Consider the following 14,705-nt stretch of genomic DNA (forward strand, 5'->3'; position numbering starts at 1 on the left):
AGTTGAGTGGCAAAGAATATATTATTAAGTCTGGTTCTGTGAAGTATTTTTGTCTTTTTTGTTGTACCGAATATACTGCTCACTGCAGAAAGTTTATTAAAGAAGTACTTTGGAAAAAAGTACATGTCCAATCGGGAGCAGAGAACTGTTGTAGTTAATATAAGTGGAGACTCTAATCAACAGAAAATTCGGATTTTAGTGAATTGGATTTAGAGTTTTAGGGCTGTGAAAGACGAAGCACAGCTTCTAAAGTTAGTGAGATATATAAAAAAAAGTATTTTTCAACAAATGGAAAACGCATTCAAAGAAGCAAGGCCATAAGAGCTTGTGATCTTTACAAAGAAGAAAAACAAGCTACTGACTAATAAAGGGGTGTTAACATTGAAGATTGTTGATTAAATTGCAATCTAATAATTGCCAATATCCTTTTGGATCTAAGAGGACTCATGGGCGTTTCTCTTCTTGTTGAAATAAGATGGGTGTCTCCAGAGAGATGTCCATGTCCAAATTTACGCAGTGTCGAAAACATTGTACACATTGAGCTTACTTTTTTGAGCTGTCCTCAGTACTTTGCTAATCTCTTTTTTGTGCCTTTTTATTTAGGTACATTAAAATACCCTGCCTCAAGACATACTTACCGGTTACATTAGTCAACCCCCATCGTTTCCCCATCATTTACAGAACCCAATTCAAGTACATCTTGGTTAAACACATTGGTGTTGCAGGACTCACATGTTAAATATGTGTGTACTTCAAAATCAGTATTGACTGCTCAGTGGGCCCCGTCTGGGATATCCTATACTTGAATTTTGGCTAGGGTGACTCAGTAATAGATTCTTCTTATGTTGATAAAGTGAGTGCTAATGAATTGGGCAAGTTTTGATCATTCAAGCATCCAAGTTCATTTTGTAGTGTGCTGATTATATTATTTTTTATTTTTTCATGAGTGTTTCGTTTATATGCAAAAAAACAAAGAAAGAATAGACCGCAGCAAGCAATCACAGGGAGTCGAGCACTTTGGCATATACATGTATAGTCCTGGTATCCCCCACTCCGAAATAAACATAGTACTAATCTGGAGTATCGCAAACCCTACATTGATTGTTTCCCGCTGGATCACAATACACTTTGCGGCATGACAACGTTTCCCACCAAAAAGGATATTATTAATAACTAGAACTTGTAATGAATATGTCCATTCTTGTGCATTATTTGAGTTCTTCTCCAGGCTTACTCGTGTGGGAGTCCCCATCTCTGATCCAACCGTTATTGCAAAATCATCAAGGAAATCCATCCAAATCTGCAGAGCTTCAGTCACTTATTATCATTCTTAACAAAATGCCCTTCCCAATACTTTAAAGTAAGTGTTTTTTGAGCTCAGCGTTTTAGGAGCATATTAAAGTAGTTTATAAACTGCTTGATTGGTACGGACATAATCGATTTTGTGACAGTAATTTAGAGATTTAAAAGGGAATCCTATATCTTCTGGCGTGAAAAGCTGAATCTTTTCACAAGTCTAAAGGTTTTATAAATGACTGTTAACATATTGTTTACCCTTTTTCAGAAACCTAAAAAAGAGGTCTGAGTTCCAATGTCGAGATAAGGTGTGTTGCACAAAGAATGCCTACATCAAAGATCTGGTCCCTCCTACAAAATCCGATACAGCTATAGAAGACCAAACCTTAATCCTCGATGATGGACAGGTTCCATGTGCCACAGGAGAGAGGGCCCCATGGAACAATGAAACCACACAAGAAAACTCAGACCCCCGGCGCATGGATTGCAATGAAGAAAGACTTTGCAATGGAGAAGTATTTTTCATTACTGCTGTAAGTACTTTCAGTAGTTATGGAAGGAGAGGTGTATTTTCTTTTAATGACAATGTCTGTTGTGAGATAAATCTACAAGTTGCTCAGAATTGTTGATTTTAACATTTTCTTTCATACTATTAGTGCAGGTATACATATATTTGTTTTCCTGTAAATTCTTATGAACATAAATGTGCCAATATCCCGTCGCTTTCCAGTCACGAAACATTTCGAGCTATAAATTTGCAGTCATGCTCCGACGTTCAGCTGTTTGTGCTGTGCCCACTTCCACCTCGCTTAACAGCGTTTTTGTGGGACCAAGTGAGGAATAAAGACAGTTCTTGTAATGTTCGGATGCTAATCGATTGCACTTCTTGTTAGTTGGCGGTGGGCCTTGTAGTCTAGGCTCTTTGGCAACTCTTATATCAACCACCGCAAGGTTTTATGACCACTTCACTTCCCGTGTGGGACCTGAAAACCATATTTGGGACATCCTGTAGGACTTTTTTTAAAGTACTTATTGAAAGAACCACAACACAATAAATAGATTGTCGTTTCAAGGCTTTAGCTCATCCTTACAGCCCACACACAAAACCTTGATAAATGATGCCACAGGACAATTGACGGTCATATATTTGTAATGGCATTGGGAAGACAGACGAGCTTTAGACTCATTGAGGTTGCAGCATACCAATTATGTCATGCTTCCTTTCTGACTTAGTATGATATTTGAGTTTGGAGCCAGGTTTTGACTGAGATTGCATTTATTATTTCCTTCCTGCCCTCCAATTTGATACCTCAAGTTAAGCACGCAAATCTCTTCTTTGTGAATACAGGACGTGGAAAAGGATAAAGTCCGTTCTTTGACCATTAGTGACATGGATGAGCGCGAGTACACATTGGATTACTTGAAGCTGTATCGAATCTGTAAAATTAAACATGCCTGGGCCCGAACAATTCACACTTTTCAGGTAAGTGATTTAGCATAATTTGTAATCTTGGTTTAATATTTAATGTATATGGGTTCTTCGGTGGAAGAAATTGACATGCGTGAAGGCTGTCTTTTTCCGTTTTATCATTTTGGATTTTGCTTGAGATGCTGGTTGTTGATACACATTTGTGGAAATGAGCTGTTCATTTTTGTGGCCACACATGCATTTTATCATGCACAATCATATTTGTTTTTCCTAGGTTCATGTCCTTTAAGTTTAAGTACAATATACTGATTTTTCCTTTTTAGATCTCGCCTACACAGCTCATGTGCTGTGCTGTGAGACATATTGTTTACAATTCAGTGGGCTTCCAATCCGCTGCTGACCCAAAATTATTTTTTTGTTGTCACTCTTATTTGCAATCTTTGGATTGCATAGCGCCGTTGGCTTCTCTTCTTTTCGTGTGGTAGCACCTCTCTGGAGCATGGACCCTTCCTCGTCTTTTTGCAGCACACTATTATTTTATTTTATAAGTGTTTCGGTAGTATTACTGAACGTGCAATGGGCTTTCGTACTTTTAACACATTATAGGGTTTCTTATTTATGTTGCTTTCATCCTATCAGCAGTCTCTATTGATGCTTTAGTTTCTTAAACCCACAACTCTACTACTTTACGCCACTCTAATCTGTGCAACTTTACTCTACTTCACGGCACTCTGCTTCAGATTCCGCTACGTTAAGCCACTCCACTCTGAGCCACTCCACCCTGAGCCACTCCACTCTGAGCCACTCCACTCTATGCCACTCCACTCTATGCCATTCCACTCCACTTTACACAATTCCACTCTAAGGCACTCCACTCTACGCCACTGTACTCTATGCCACTGCACACAGTGCCACTCTATGCCACTTTACTGTATGCCACTTTGTTCCACTTTACGCCACTCTATTTTACTATATGCCACTCTATGCCACTGTGCCACACCACTCGGCACCATTCCACTCTATACCACTCCACTCCACACAGTGCCACTCTGCACCACTCCATTCTACTTTATGCCACTCCACCTTACTCTATGCCACTCCATGTAGCTCTACTCTTTGCCACTCTACTTCACTCTATTCTATGCCACTCTACTCCATGCTACTCTTCGCCTCGCCACTCCATGCCACTCTACTCCACTCCACACAAAGTCACTCTATGCCATTCCATTCAACTCTGCCCCAATCCACCCCACTCTTTGCCACTCTACTTCACTGTTCGTCACTCTACTCCACTTTCGCCACGGTGCTCTACACCACTCTACTCTATGCTACTCTACTTTGCGCCACACTATTCCAGTGCTATTCTACTCTGGCACTCCGCTCTACTCTAAACCACTCTACTCCATTCTGCACCATTCCACTCTACTAAATGCAACTCTGCTCCGCTCCCCTGTACGCCACTCCACTGTAGGCCACTTTATGCCATTCTGCTCTAGCCATTCTTCTTTATGATGCTTCTCTCTGTGCCCCTCACTCTGTGTCACGCCACTCTACTCTAGGCCTTGCCACAAACATTTAGCAATGCTGAGCAGCAGCCAGGCTGCTGTACAACATGGCTAAAATACATTGGCAATGCCAATAGCTGTCACATAGGCAAGACCTGTTGGCTTTGCAAATGCTTGTTTGGGTTATAGAGGTTGAAGGATTAATTGACAAGCAAGTCCAAATCCCCTCCTCCCTGAGAACAAACGTACAGTGTTGGGTCAGGTGAGGATTCTGAACAAAGAGCTCCTCCAATTAGAAATTGTTGATAATATAATAACCGTTCTCGCAACTGTGGACTAAAAACACCTGGAACTCACTCTTAAAATACCTCACAGAGTCCAGCAAACATCTCAGAGCTTACTTAGGCAATTAGTAGAACAAAGTATCATCAGCACCTATCTTGTCCTTTGTAAGGGCCTGTTTCAAAACTGCACAGATTGTGTGTCAAGCTATGATTTGGTAACAGGATTGATTGCATATCCTAAGAAAACACGAAATGGAACTCCTTCTCTAGGAACAAAGACAAATAACTATGCAAGAGTACTTGGACATGGTGGACAGTGAAAAGAAAGAATAGAAAGCAGTGCATGAAAAAACTTTGATCAAGGATTTGCTTTTTTTTCTCTGCAAACGTTAACAAGTGCTTGGGGTATTATGCAGGGATGGAAGTAGTGCCCAATACAATAAAATAGTCTTGAAAAATCCGCTTGCATCTGTAAAAAAAAAATAAAAAAAATAGGACTTGTATAGTTAATTGAAATAATCAGCTCTGTGTTGAGTTTTTCATAGTCTCTAAAAGATTTTTGGAAGGTTTATTATACCATTAGGTCATGAATTTTATTGTCCATAAATATTGTATGGACATCAGCTGCGGCAGCTGTTTTAAGGGTGCGTCACTCTTAATAAATATAGTTCTACCTGTTGTACCTTAAATGAGGCATGAATGTCTTTTTCAAAAATGAATGGGATGACTTCATGAGCCTTTGGTTTCCAGTCTAAAATGTGTTCATCAAAAGCAATGATGTCTTTGTGACAAAATTCAAACAAATGTGCTGCACCAAAACCTAGAAAGTGCCCCCATAATGCAGCAGATTAAGTTGACCCCGCCCTTCCTTTGGGGTTGGTACTGATCAAGCGGGACACCAACCTGTGAACAAGTATCACTAAAATACACACATTCGGGCCCATAAACCACTCTCACTTACAGTATCCAGTTGATGAAAACCCTGCTGGGACTCAATTTAGAGCTTTTCTATATGTCCATTTGCCTAAAGAATTTAACCTATGTAATTACTAAGCCCTTCCTTACTGATGGATCTATTTTAGTTGAGTTAGAGTTGGTAATTAACGACATTAAAACATTTATCTATTTTACTTCATTGAATAACCACAGACTCAGTTTTAAGTTTAAAGTTTTATCTGAAATATTTTAGTGAATCGAGTACAAATTACAGTGTTAACTCCATCATTCTGAAAAAGGTAAGATTCAGTTACCTAAATTACACTTACATTTTAATGATGAGTACCTCAGAAAGAGAGGACAGAGAGAAAAGGCACATTGACACAATACACATTATATTTACCTAGGATGGTGTGAGATCAGACCTCTCTGGCCAAGAGTTTGGACACCACGAAATAACAGGTTCAGGATAGGATTAGGATAGGACAGGTCACCTCTTCTGGATTTAACGCCAGCGTCAAACCCCTCTCTGATACTAGTTTCCCTCCTCGATTATCTTCTGCATCTCGTTCCTAGTTCCCTCACCTCCTCAGTCCTCTTCCGCACTCTCGTTCCTAAATTTTATTTGTAAAATTCTAAGTCAGCTTTCAAGTTAATCGATCAGCAATCGAACAGCATCTCTATCTCTCAGCGTTTTGACAGCGATCAGGCTACTTCATTTAGCTAACTATCCCAATTATACCTTCTGGTGGCATGTTCCACCTCCAAATGTTTCAAACTGGTGTAAGCTGTGTATTCTGATTGGACAAGCCAAGGGAATGATCGTCACACCATACTAAGTTTATTACTTTTCTTAAGAGCATTGTCTTATGTTCCCGCCCATTTAATTTGTTTCACCCAAGCTTTATTCCCACCCGTTTTCATATTAATTTTTAGACATTGTATAACATTTATACATTTGTTCATGGAGTCCTTGGGATTTTCTGTCATCTTTCTGCCTATGAGAAAAGATCGTCCTTGATCAGGTTCCAAGACTTGAGATCACAACTCCAGGGTTGCTGTCTACTGCGACTTCGCACATTACCCACGTGGGTTTAAGCCTCGTCGCTCATTTTAGGCCCAATTACAAACTAACAGAAAAGTCAAAAAGACAAGATGTTAGATTCAAATAAAATAGTTTCACTGTATACCACTTATGTCTACTCTAATCCCATTTAATCAAAATAATTCTTTATGCATTAGCACTTAGTATAAACACAATTTAGTTTCAAGCACAGCAGATGCTTAGCATGTAAGTTCTGAAGCGGCCACTTTGGACGTTAGTGCGCAGAAGCAAAGCTTTCCCTCCAAGCGTTATGACATCATGCAGTTGGCACATGCGTACTTTCATTCCCGCGGTTTTCAGCGGCCATTTTAGTCTCAGTCCAGTTATTTGTTATTAGACACATAGGCAAGCTTCCCCTGCTTCTACATTGTGTACAAATTTCGTATAAATAAGTATAACAAACATTTGCCCCAGTATTGGAACTTTCATAGATTCCAATGCTTTTGTATCATTCCCCGTCGTCGGAATGAGAGTCTCTGTAACAAAAATAACATAGCAGTAGGTACAAAAGAGAAAGAAAAAGGCCTAGGCCTCATTCCCTTTTGTAGCATATCCGCCTCTTTTTGTAAAAGAGACCAAACTAAGCATCAGCCAATCAGAAGAGCCTCACCCCATCGAACCCTCCTGAAGGAACCTTTAGAGCCTCAGATTTTCTACTGCACGTTGTGCTTAGGGAGTCTCCTTTGAGCTCTGCTCAATCTCTACTCTTTTGAGGATTTTCTTCAGTTTTTTCTTCAGAATTGTTGGCTGTCCCTTCCAGGATGTCTGATAAGGAGAAGAAGAAGGCCCTTTTCAAGCCATGTTCCACCTGTGGCAAGAAAAGGTTATTTGTTGAGGACAGGCATAAAGATTGTATATATTGCCTGTACCCAGATCATAAGGATGCGTACTGCAAGATCCGCCGCACCTTTTCTACCAAGACCCTCCGGGACCGTGAGGGTCGGCTCCTCACCTGGCTCCAGAAACTGAAGTCCAGGAAAGACACAGTCTCCAGCGACAGTGAGGAGTCCTCTTCAGCTTCATCTTAAAAAGGTCAGTCAAAAGGGGTAGGGCGTCCCCTTCACCGTTTGTGGAGCGTCCAGTTAAGGCCTCAAAAAAGACCCCCGCGAGTCTGAGAGCCAGGGTCCAGTCGAATCTCCTCACCACGGTGTAAAGGAGAGGGAGGGACCATCTACACCGTCCACTGGGATGAAGACTGCTCCAGCCTTCAAAAAGCCATCTTCTCAGTCTACTGAGAAGTCCGACAGGAGTTCCAAGTCGTTGACGACGCGGCAGAAGGCTCCGGCGACGAAGGTGTTGAAGCCCAAGATTAAGGTGGTGCCGTTGGTGGGCTCGTCGGCGGTACGGTCGGCTTCGACGGGATCGTCGGCGTCGACGGAGTCGTCGACAGTGGTGACAGCGATGTCGACGAGGATATCGACGGGGACATCGACGACAACCGCGACGACGAAGATTTCGTCGACGGTGGTGACGACTACGGTGTCGTCGACGAGTGCTTCGACGACGACTACATAAAGGACGACGATGGCAGGAGTGTCGACGGTCTCGTCGTCGACAGCGTCGATCTATTTGCCACCCCGACCAACAAGAAATGCCGGTCTTATGCAAGCAGGCGTCACCATCGAGGGTCATTAGGGAATGCGTTTTGGATAGCTTGGTCAAGAGCATTTGTATACGCCTTTCTTCCCATTCCAATGATCCAGAGGCTTCTCAGGAAGATCAAGGTGGAACCGTGCAAGATGATCTTGATTGCCCCTGCTTGGCCGACACAGTTCTGGTTCACAGAACTCCATCTTCTGTCGCTCGTCCCTCCTCTTCCTTTGCGGATGATTCAGGATCTTCTCACGATGTCCCAAGGACAGATTTGGCATCCGGATCCAGATTCTCTACACCTGACTGCATGGCTCCTGAGCAGCGAGAATTCATGAACCATCCCATCTCAAATGAAATAAGAGAGGTTCTCTCCCAGTCTAGAGCTCCTTCCACGAATAGGACTTATCGTTTAAAATGGAAGAGATTTTGCATTTGGTGCAGGAAGGAAGGTGTTGACCCTTTCTTTTCTCAGCCTCATCAGCTTCTTCCTTATCTTTTGTCTTTGGCTAAGACAGGACTAGCTCATTCATCCATACAAGTTCACTTGGCAGCGATTTCTCGATACAGACGTTCTGCATCTGGACCTTCTCTCTGGTCTTCAAGAATAATTAAACAGTTTCTCAAAGGATTGTTCAGAGTCTATCCCCCAGTGAGGCCTCCGCCTCCTACTTGGCAGCTGAATTTGGTTCTCACACAGCTCATGAAGGACCCCTTTAAACCAATACATCGGACGGACATGAAATTTCTTTCATGGAAATTGGCTCTCCTTCTTGCCCTCACATCGGCGAGACGCATTGGGGAGTTGCAGGCTCTCTCTATACAGGAACCGTTTCTCCAGTTCAAGAGGAATACAGTAATCTTAAGGACTAATCCGAGGTTCATACCTAAGGTGCCTCCGGACTTTCACCTGAATGAACCAGTTATTCTCAAATCTTTCTTTCCTCACCCTTCCACACCAGCGGAGAGGTCACTGCATTCTCTGGACGTATAACGGTGCTTGAAATTTTATTTGGATCGCTCCAAGGAATTTCGTAAATCTTCACAATTATTCATTGCTTTTGGTGGTCCTCGCAAGGGCCTCCCACTTTCGAAACATTTTGTATTGTGAGATGGATTTCCAGTGCTATTCTCTATTGCCATTCGACAGCGGGTAAGCCGCTGACCAGCAGGATTAGAGCACATTCCACAAGATCCATGGCTTAGTCGACATCTCTGTTCGCGGGAGTGCACATCAGAGACATTTGCAGGGCTGGGACTTGGAGCAGCGTGCACACCTTTAAGAAGCATTACTGCTTGGAATCCTTGACGAAGGAGGACACAGCTGTGGGCCACGCAGTCCTGAGGAACCTCTTTCACTGATTGGTGAGCTTTCCTTACTATCCCTCCTTCCTTTTCTGCGCATTTTGTATCTAATGTGAGTAATGATGGCTAATGCAATGTATATTTACTTATTCTCTTATGAAAGTATGCATGCTGAGATATTTATATATATTTATGCCACAAAATGTGCTTTATTGCTTACTGCTAGCTACTCTGATACAAAAGCATGGGATTCTATGAAAGTTCCAATACATGGGCAAGAAAACAAGTTACTTACCTGTAACTTTGGTTCCCCAGTATTGGTAACTTTCATAGATTCCCATGCGCCCACCCTCCTCCCCAAGGAAAGCTCAGCCTTCAGCAGATGTGGTTACTGTTACACAACGGCTACGAAAATCTGAGGCTCTGAGGTTCCTTCAGGAGGGTTCTATGGGGTGAGGCTCTTCTGATTGGCTGATGCTTAGTTTGGTCTCTTTACAAAAAGAGGCGGATATGCTACAAAAGGGAATGAGGCCTAGGCCTTTTTCTTTCTCTTTTGTACCTACCGCTATGTTATTTTTGTTACCGAGACTCACATTCCGACGACGGGGAATGATACAAAAGCATGGGAATCTATGAAAGTTACCAATACTGGGGAACCAAAGTTACAGGTAAGTAACTTGTTTTCTTATTAGTACTTTATTTTGATTATATGAGAGGATTCATCCAGCAAGTTGCTTATATGCAAATCCTTGCTCCATCAATCCCCTCTGATGGCATTTTTGCCATCAACAACTACCCATACCCAAATCAAATGCCAACTTTAGCCAGACCCCCCAGGATATAGCGGCATAGATTTGCAAAAATAGCGGCACAAAAATTGAAATTTAGCGGCACAAAAGGGGAAATTTAGCGGCATTATTGCGGCACCTTATTTGTTTCATAAACATTCCTTTTCAGCCTTAAATCAATGTAAACTGATTTAACAGGGTATTCCACTGTGAAACTGGCATGGTTAAAGTGTCTGTGGCTCTACGGAAGCACAGCTCTAATCTGCACCTCGTGAGAGGGGGCCCCATTTCTCCCTGGGATGTTCTAGCACCCATGTATGCAACCGTGCCGGGGCACCACTGCCTCCTAGACCCGTCAATTTTAAAAAACAGTAATTTCTATCACCCTTTTTAACATTGAAAATATATTGTGAATACAAATATGACCCATAGAGGAGGTCTTGCTTTGCTGCAAGAGCGCCTTACTAAAAAGCAATGCAGCAAATTAAGTGTGGCAATTTAAATGCCACTTTGTGAGTGAACAAAGACAAGGCAATGCATTTAAAAAACTATCCTCTTTTCTGAAGCCCAATCATCTAAAAGGGGCCTTAAAATATCCCCAGCAGTTCATAAGCGCTGCTGCAGGGTACATAACTGCCAGGGGTTCAGATTGCTTATGTGTGCCATTTTCATAAATTCCTTGTAAATATGAGTGACTTTCAATGACTATGAGTGACACTTTCTCCTGAACTAAATCAAGCAATGAAGTTAGGGAAACAGATAAATATCAGAAATGACCCCAATTTGAGCAATTCAAAACTCTAAAAATATCTTGAAACTGCAGCAATGTACCAGAAATGGAAGGACACTAGCCTAGTGCCTTTGCAACCTGATTCACGTACTTTGTAGCAGGCATAATAATTGTCTGCCCTATTTTATTATATATCACTAAGCTTGAAGTCTGTTGAACAGTCTGGCGAAGTTAGTTACAACGAAGCATGGCTGCGTTGTTAGCATATATGACGTGTGGTTGCTAGTATCAAAATGAAAATGTCCTTTGTTAAAAAGATTCAGGCACTTTACATGCAATGGGTTTGTACGGTTGATAACCCCAACAGCACCCAAAAAAGAATTGCCTCCTGAAGTGGGATGCTGTGATTGGCTCAATGAGTGTGGTGTCAGTGGAACACAGACTGAGGATTTGGCAAAGCGTGATGTTTACCTATCCGGGTCCTCTGGACAGAAATCTGAATAACTGACACAGCACTGGTAAATCTGGAAAAACATAACTGAAGGTATTATATTTATGTGTTATAACTGAAAACTATAGTCAGTGGCAGGTGTCTCGTCCTAGGTTGAAGGGGAAACAAGTATATGCTTGAAATATTTTAAATATATTGTATTTTGATCCAGGACAAAGAGAATGAAGACTTTTTGCTTCTCTCGCCTACCTCTGAGCCGACTGTGGTTTCACAATCCATGAAAGTAAACTCAGTGACATGATGAGCTAGGAAGTTTGTTTTACTTGTTAATAACATAACTTATTTTAACAGCAGAGGAGAAACACTGCGGCAAACCAACTCTTACTACAACAGATAAAACGGCCCAGTACATGTGTTAGTGCTACCATGTGATTTCTGATTTAGTGCCCGGAGCCAGGGCTGGAAACTTAATCCTACAAAAACTTCCTTCATTCATTCATAGAAGGAGGTGTCTTGCATTCCTCTGGGACCACCGGTAAGAAAGCGCTCCCCCCAAAAGTAGGTGAGATGAAGGATTTGACCTCACTGCGGACGCTGAACTTTTACATTCTCCCCCGATACGTCATTCTACAGACCCCCGCCTACAAATGGGGATTGGAAGCTCCGCCAAGCACCGGGCCTATATCCGGTGATTAATGACCCTGCGCTTCCACAGAGCACGTGGGAGGCTGGAGAAGGCCTGTTCAATGGCAGAAGAGACACGTGGCCCCAGCTGGTCCGGGCGCTCGTGCCTTCTGCATGGGTGTCAAAGCCAGCCATGCAGAGGTGTTTCCGGATGTTTCCGGTATTTCAGTAATAAAGCCTGGCCTGAGCACACTAATATGGACATACAGGCCCGCCTGCAGAGGATCAGGGATACACACGCTGGAACTCTAGAGCAGAGAGGACGTGACAACATAGAAACGGTGAGCTTTGCCAAAGCGGGGTTGTGAAAAAGTCTATTAGCCTCAACAAACAGGAGAAATTGGTCAGAAGGAAGCAGGTATTGGATGGCTGGACGCGGGGCACGTAGTGACGTGTGCGCGCACAGCCAGTTAACGGGCTTTGTTTGTTTTGCAGTCACTTTTAAGCAAATATCGCTGTGATAATTGTAATTATCGCGGCCATCGCGCTAGTCGGACGATTTCGCGATTTTTTTGTGAATTGCGAAATTGCGAAATTCTGGAGGGTCTGTTTAGCATACTTCCATTCCCTTCTCTAATTTGTCCATTTCTATTTCTTTTTTACCTTCTATGTTCTTCATTTTCTTATATAATTCACCTTTTAATTCTTCAATTTCTTTATATTTTCTTCTCTTTCCCTGCTTATTTGTCTCTTATTTTCTTCTCCTTTTAATGCATTTGCACCAAATCATTAGTATAAAACATATCAATGTTATTCCAATAATAGGTAGTATTATTTGAGCTATTACTTCTTTACCAAAACTAGTAAACCAAGACCCTATTAAAGTTCCATACATCATCAACTTCCAGTGGTTATAATTCTTCTTCCAAATTAGTAATATTCTTAATATATTTCCAATTTCTATACTTTTGTCAGGAATGTGCTTTCAACATTTTACAGACTCCACCCTCTTTTGCTAATAATATATCAAGGGCAAGTCGATTTTGCAAAACCATAGTTCTGATAGCAACCATTTCAGTATTTATCATTAGAAACCCTCCAGCAGTGTCAGTCGATAAGCGATCAACTACTGTGGATAATTTTCAAATTCTATGTGTATTCAGAATCACTCCCACTGCAGGTATCAATGCACTGAATATACCTCCTTCAATTTCTGCAAAACTAGCTCTTTTACTACGTATTAGTTCATTATTGTTTTCATTGCTTTCAGTGATTCTTTTTACATGGTAAACTTTAGGAAATACTATTCCAAAATAGCAACTCCCATACCATCTTTCAGGTAGCTTAAAATAAGCTTTGTTCCCACATATATAATACATTTTAGGAAATACTGAATCTGTTCCTTCTTTTAGTCCCCATCCCCCCGATGATCAAGAAATTATGCTCACATTCACTGGAACCAATAAATACATTGTTATAGTCAGTTTTCAAGCTGTGGAGACAAACCTTCCCCTTCTTTTCAAAATCTAGTGTAATTGCAGTCTGAGCCTTGCCAGATGTTTAAAAATGTCCTTTCTCCGCCCATGATGGAATTTTGGGTTTCTTTTCTTTGGCTTTCTTCTGGAAATCTTGTCTTCTGTCTTCTACTAAATTCAAAAATATATTTTCTTCTTCTTTTAGTAAACATGTTAAATTATGCTTATGAGCTTCTGCTACATCTATTGCATTTTGTGCTAGGAAAACTTCACCCATAAACTGTGCAGCTAGACTAGTGAGTACTGGTTTCATATTCTTTCTAACAGGAACTTCTAAAAATATCAAATCTAAGTTTGAATAATAATAATACTGCAAGAAAACTTCACCCATAAACTGTGTAACTAGACTAGTGAGTACTGGTTCTATATTCTTTCTAACAGGAACTTCTGAAAATATCAAATCTAAGTTTGAATAAGAATACTGCCATTTTCCTGTTATATAGAACAGACTTGTTACTATACTACATGATATGCCATATGTTAACTGTAAATGGTGATACGGGACTCCTTCTGCTACTGAAGCTGCTAATTTCATGCATACATAACAATCACTAAGCTCCATAGTGTCTACATATTCAAATAATAATTTTGTAAAGACATTTAGATCTGTGTTATTATCTGTTACTATGTGATGTATTTCTAACTCATCTGATGCTTCTAATTCTACTCTATTTCCCTTTATGTTAGCTTGCTTTCCATCTATAACTGTAACATTTGTCTTTTCTATACTCATTAAATATGGTATTGCTATGGTTAATCCTAACCATACTACAATCACTAATAGAATGCTACATATACATATTCTACAACATTTTTTTAAACAATTTCGTTTTGGTCTTTCAGTGACTTTATTTTTAGCCATAATTTAGGATTGCTCTTCTATTTTTCAGAAATTCACAATTTTATTGGTTTGTTTTCAAGGAGGTCTCACCTCTCCGCCGTTAATTTGATCTGCAATTATTTCTTCATCACTTTCTTCTTTTAAATCTAAATTTTCAAGATCTTCAAGAATAATATAAGTCCATTCAGCCCCCTTGAATTTATCAATCAATATTCTTAGTCTCTGGCTTCTTCGCCTTTGTTTCTCACTATTCTGTCCTGATTGACTAGTGACTTCATTCACTTGT

At 41.0% G+C, this 14,705-nt stretch overlaps 1 protein-coding gene across 1 annotated transcript in view; it reads left to right on the forward strand.

Moving 5' to 3' along the window:
* The window catches only part of HELB (DNA helicase B), a 362,767-nt gene that overhangs the window by 301,867 nt on the left and 46,195 nt on the right, over positions 1-14,705 (forward strand). Inside the window, exons 10-11 of the mRNA XM_078676353.1 lie at positions 1,565-1,829; positions 2,645-2,779. Coding sequence (XP_078532479.1) covers positions 1,565-1,829; positions 2,645-2,779 — 400 coding nt within the window. The remainder of the gene's footprint in view (positions 1-1,564; positions 1,830-2,644; positions 2,780-14,705) is intronic.

This window comes from Lissotriton helveticus, chromosome 1_1 (assembly GCF_964261635.1).
Source record: "Lissotriton helveticus chromosome 1_1, aLisHel1.1, whole genome shotgun sequence".
Lineage (NCBI taxonomy): Eukaryota > Metazoa > Chordata > Amphibia > Caudata > Salamandridae > Lissotriton > Lissotriton helveticus.